The sequence below is a fragment of the Austrofundulus limnaeus genome, unplaced genomic scaffold, assembly GCF_001266775.1.
Source record: "Austrofundulus limnaeus strain Quisiro unplaced genomic scaffold, Austrofundulus_limnaeus-1.0 Scaffold319, whole genome shotgun sequence".
NCBI classification, from domain to species: domain Eukaryota; kingdom Metazoa; phylum Chordata; class Actinopteri; order Cyprinodontiformes; family Rivulidae; genus Austrofundulus; species Austrofundulus limnaeus.
In genome coordinates, this window is record NW_013952721.1 from 108,888 (window position 1) to 113,916 (window position 5,029).

Consider the following 5,029-nt stretch of genomic DNA (forward strand, 5'->3'; position numbering starts at 1 on the left):
GTGGTGCAACTAACTACTAGTGATGTATTTTGAATGGTCTTTTCTTTATCTGTTTTTCATGATTCCATACTTACAATATTTTCTTTTCATTTCTTTGAGTGTTCCTGAAAGCCAACAAGTTGCACTTTGGAATGACCTTATTATTGCAACATGTTTTTGATCTGAGTTTTTTTTTACAGAATGAAATGCCTGAATGAGTGCTCATCCAAGACTGGTGATTCCATACTTTTTGCCAGGGGTTGTACTTGCAATAACAGCATTGTAAGAAGGAGACAACTGGACACAAAGGCCTCCACCCCTATTCAATGATGGACATTTTTTCTTCACAAAAATGGCTTCCTTTACTCAGCAATGTAAAGGAACATAAGTTCACTTTTGATATTTACCATATCATTAATTTCAGTAACCAACCTTTTATGTTACCATCCAAAATAAGGGAATTCAAGCAACAAAGACCACTTTACATGATCTTCAGCTTTGAACTTTGTCCCAAAATGTTTTCAGACCTTTGTTGGGCCAAGAAMAATTGTCGTGTTCATTTTGACTGAAATCAGTAGCTCTGTTCAGGAAATACAATACACATAAGGAAGTGTGATGGATGGAATGTCGCACAGACGGGCAACTGGAGAACACTATGCATCCTCGGGCAGAGGCATACACATCTGAAGTTCATGTTGAATAGTTTTTAAGCTATAAGCATATTTGTATGTCCAGACACTGTCATAGTCTGTCATTTATGCTTTGTTTATCCAAGTGTTTCTATGTTTCCCCTGTGTTGTCTGCGCAGCTGCCCTGCCTCAGTCCTGATTTCTCCCCAGCTGTTTTCAAGTTCCCTGATTAGTTGCTGTGTATTTAAGCTCTGTCTTGTCACTGTCTGGTGTTGGATCATTGTTTGTGTATCATGGTGTTCAGTCCAGGTCATGTTCCCTGGTCCTTGTCAAGTTCCCAAGTCAAGTGTGTTTTGCTGCGTTGTCAGCCCTCTTTTTGTTAACCATTAAAGGCCTCGAGTTTTTTGTTTTTGAAAACCTGCCTGTGCCCTGGGTCATTTTGTCATTCATGACAGACACCAGAGTTTCAAATAGCACCTGTACCTGAAATATGGTTCCTATCGCAAAACTGTTTGYTRGCACAGTGTAGGTCGGCCATATCTATAGTCCTACAAAATTTCATGCAACTAGGTGCAGGTGTTCAAGTTCAAGTAATCTTTAATATCCCCATGGGGCAATTTGTGTCACAGTCAGCAGGAACAAAAACAATCATCAACCACAAATACCGCGAAAAAAAAAAACATAAAAACCATCATGGTAGGTGTAAAAGCTACAAACACAACAATGAACAAGAAGTATTTAAAATGAAGATAACAGCAGGCAAAAAGGAATTCTTAAATCTGTTGGTTCGACATCTTTTTACAGCAAATCTGCATCCTGATGGTAAAATAGAAAACTGTGTTTCTGTGCTACAGTTGACCAAAATTCTAAGAAAGAAAGAAAATGTAAACAATATGACCCTGCTTCACATAGTGGAAGTCATAAAAACAATTTATTTCTAAAATAATTATTAAAGCAAGTGTTTTATGTGTGAAAATAAAATACCATATGAACAAAATATAATCTATTTCATTCAAAGCTTTTACTCGGAGGACCAGTGTGTCCCCCCAACCTTTTTAAGTTGTTTAAACACATCAAATTGGACTACGGTAAGTTCAAGTTCTTCTTAGATAAATTCACTGGAAGAAAAAAAATGGCCATGTACTCATTGATCATATGTGTATCACAGTTCTGCTGGATGTGCAGGAAAACTCACAGCCAAATTATAGCCACAATAAAAAAATCTATGCTTGGTATTTTACAGAGAAAGGTCTAAAGTCAGTTTTAAATCAAAATAAATCAATTTTCCTTTTCAAGCTTTTTCATACCTCACAACACACAGTTTGAGGCAGAGGAATTATATCTTAAAGATTTATTCCATACGAAGGGAAACATGTATGCAGCCAAAAAAAATCATGGAACTGTGAGCTGTGGGGCCCAACACTGGACATTTTGTTGCACTTTACTGCTGCTATGGGCTAAATAATACTTGTCCTCCAGCCTGTTTGAGTTTCAGAAAATCCTAAATATCTTTTGCCGTTTCTTCTTTTTGCTTTTCATTTTCTTTGTATATGTTTTCCTCGTAGAGTTTTAGGCAGATCCTGCAGTTTGGAGTTGATCATGTTGACACTGCAACTGTTTTTTGAGTTCTCAGCTGTCACATCTGCTGCAACACGTACTCAACCACCAGCTGCCTAAATCATATTTTAGTGCCATTAAACCCACAAATCCTGAAAGTATAAACTTAAAAAAATACACACATAATCGGTCATATTGCTTTCTTTAAAGCAGATAAGTAACTGTAAAACACACTTTTCTGACTCATTTAGGTTTTATTCACACTGCAGTTCTTAATACTCAATTTGAATTTTTGCTAAGATCCAATTAGTGTGAACAATTTATGGTCCTGACTTCCTACATGTGTTAAAGAAGACATGATGTCACAGGCAGGAGGCTGTGTTTATTGAAGTGATGCTACACGTTTTAGCAAGCATGTGTTAATTCTGAAGTTAATATGGAATTAGAACTGGCAAAATGATCTGGCATGTTTGTTTTGTTCAAAGTTTATATTTGATCTTGTCACTGTCTACTCATTCAAACTTAATTCTGAAACAGGAGCAAAGACAGTAGAGAAAAACAAGCTATAAATCCCATCAAGCTAGTTTAAAATTTGAGACCAGTGTTGGCTTAATTGTTTATATAGATTCTCAGTCATCCGGGACATGGCAAATCAAATCAAATAAATAAATAAATAAATANTACATACATACATACATACATACATACATACATACATACATACATACATACATACATACATACATACATACATACATACAGTACCTTGTAGCTAAAGACATGGAGTTTCAAGCTTAAAACTGCATGACATTAGTGTAAACCAAGGGTGTTCAATCCTGGTTCTCAACACTATCCTACATGACTTTACTTGTCTGTCACAGCAAACCTGATTTAATGATTAAATTATCTCCAAGTTCTGCAGAAGCCTGTTATCTGCCCACTCTTTCAAATAAGGTGTGTTGAAACAGAGAAACCTTTAAAGTATGCTAGATACTGGCACTGGAGGATATGAATTGTATACCCATTGTATGGATTATATCAATATATTGATTTATCTGCATACCCTTTGTTTAGTGATGTAAAAGTCAGATGAAATGTGATATGACCATTTAGATTAGTTATATCTTATCTGAATTGGATACATTTATATGCATCCAGATTAGGACTACATGTTAAAGGGACCTGTGTCAAATTAGAAAAAAATAAAACAATAAAAAACTGATATGAGCCAAGTCTCAAGTGGCAAAACAGTTGGATTTAGACCTTTTTTGCCTGTAGGCCCCAGAGTCTGTGGAGACAGGCCTTTATTAAAGAAATCTGTACTACCATAAAATATTTTAATGATGGATTGTATGTTCCATGAGAGCACAACAGTCCAATGTTATAGTAGATTATTTTGATAAATTTATTTGATTGTTCTCTTCCTTTTATTTTGTCACCTTGTGGTGGTGGAGCTGATCCTAGTAGCTATACTGTCAATAAAATCTCCCATTTCAGATTGGTCCTAAATAACAGGCCAGACAAAGAGTGATTCAAAATACTTGTATGAACTTAAGAAAACAAGGAACTTGATGTCCCTTGCTGAGGCATGGGTCACCACTGTGAAGCCAGGACTGAGGGGCTAATCATTTAACATCTGGTGAGAATGAACAACATGGTTTTGCCTTCCTGTGGGCTCACCTGCAGAAAGGACCATACAGGTTGGGTACATGATGCCATGATGAGAGTAAGCATTGAGTGCTCTGGCTGCATTGTGCTCTGACCCTCCCTTACCAAAGATGGTCCATTGGTTAGCTGGTCCTCAAGGGTCACTGTCATGCATGTTTTACTTGTTCCTCTGATTCAACACACCTGATTCAGTTATTGAATTCCCTTCTCAAGTTTTTTCTAGGCTTGGCAATCACCCATTCATTCAAATCAGGCGTGTTGTGGCGAAATACCTTGTCTTTAAGGGCAATCCTTGCGGGGGATTGAAMTGGCAACCTACCAGTTCCAGGACGACTCCCCTAACCACTCAGCTGCCATAAATATGTTTACAGTATTTTTTTAGTAATGTTTGCAGTATTTCAGTTTTCAGCCACAGTCTGAAAAATTATAATGGAATCAACAAAATTTACATCAAAGTATTTCTGATTCTGGATCTTTTCATGAAGCAACATTTGATACAGCATGTGTAGAAAGATAACAAATAGCATGAGAGCAATGTAACAAGCTAAAAGAAGTAATGGTTCACTACGTGCTGTATTTTGTTGTCCATTATGTAATGATTGGTTGGACGAGTTCATTAACTTGGTTGCAAGTTGTATTGCTGCATTTGCTTTTGTTTTATATTTTAAATGTTTTGGCTTTATGGAATAAAATGTGTGACTTTGACCATCTCTGTGTAGGCCTGTGTTCACTGTTTTGAAAATGTGGAGTTTGAGTTGACTGCAGTGTAGAACACCTGTAATGTTTGGTTGGAAAGACAAACATTTAGGATTTGTATCATTAATGTTCTAAATGCACTCGCTCAAATTTCTTGTCAAGGTTGACAATACATTAACAAAAATAAGGAATGTTTCAATTAGCTTATTTATTAATGACACGGGGCTCAGCTGCCTCAAAAGCTTGAAGGGTTAATAATTAAACTAAATCCTTAACTTTGTGCTGCAAGTTCATGAAATCAAATGAAATACAAAATGAACAAAACAGATTTAAACTAAATAAATAACTAAATAAATCAAAAGGCAGTAACTTAAGTAACGTTGCAATTTAAGCAGTTATTGTTATTAAAAATTTAAAAAAAATTTTCATTTTCTTTGTTTTGCTAAAAATTGTAGGTTTTTTATAACATTCTGACAACTGACTATCAAACACATCAGAGA

General features: G+C 35.8%; 1 protein-coding gene across 1 annotated transcript in view; it reads left to right on the forward strand.

Moving 5' to 3' along the window:
• The window catches only part of LOC106527311 (skin secretory protein xP2-like), a 7,264-nt gene extending 6,457 nt beyond the window's left edge, over window positions 1-807 (forward strand). Inside the window, exon 3 of the mRNA XM_014022148.1 lies at window positions 788-807. Coding sequence (XP_013877602.1) covers window positions 788-807 — 20 coding nt within the window. The remainder of the gene's footprint in view (window positions 1-787) is intronic.
• The last annotated feature ends 4,222 nt before the right edge of the window (window positions 808-5,029 follow it).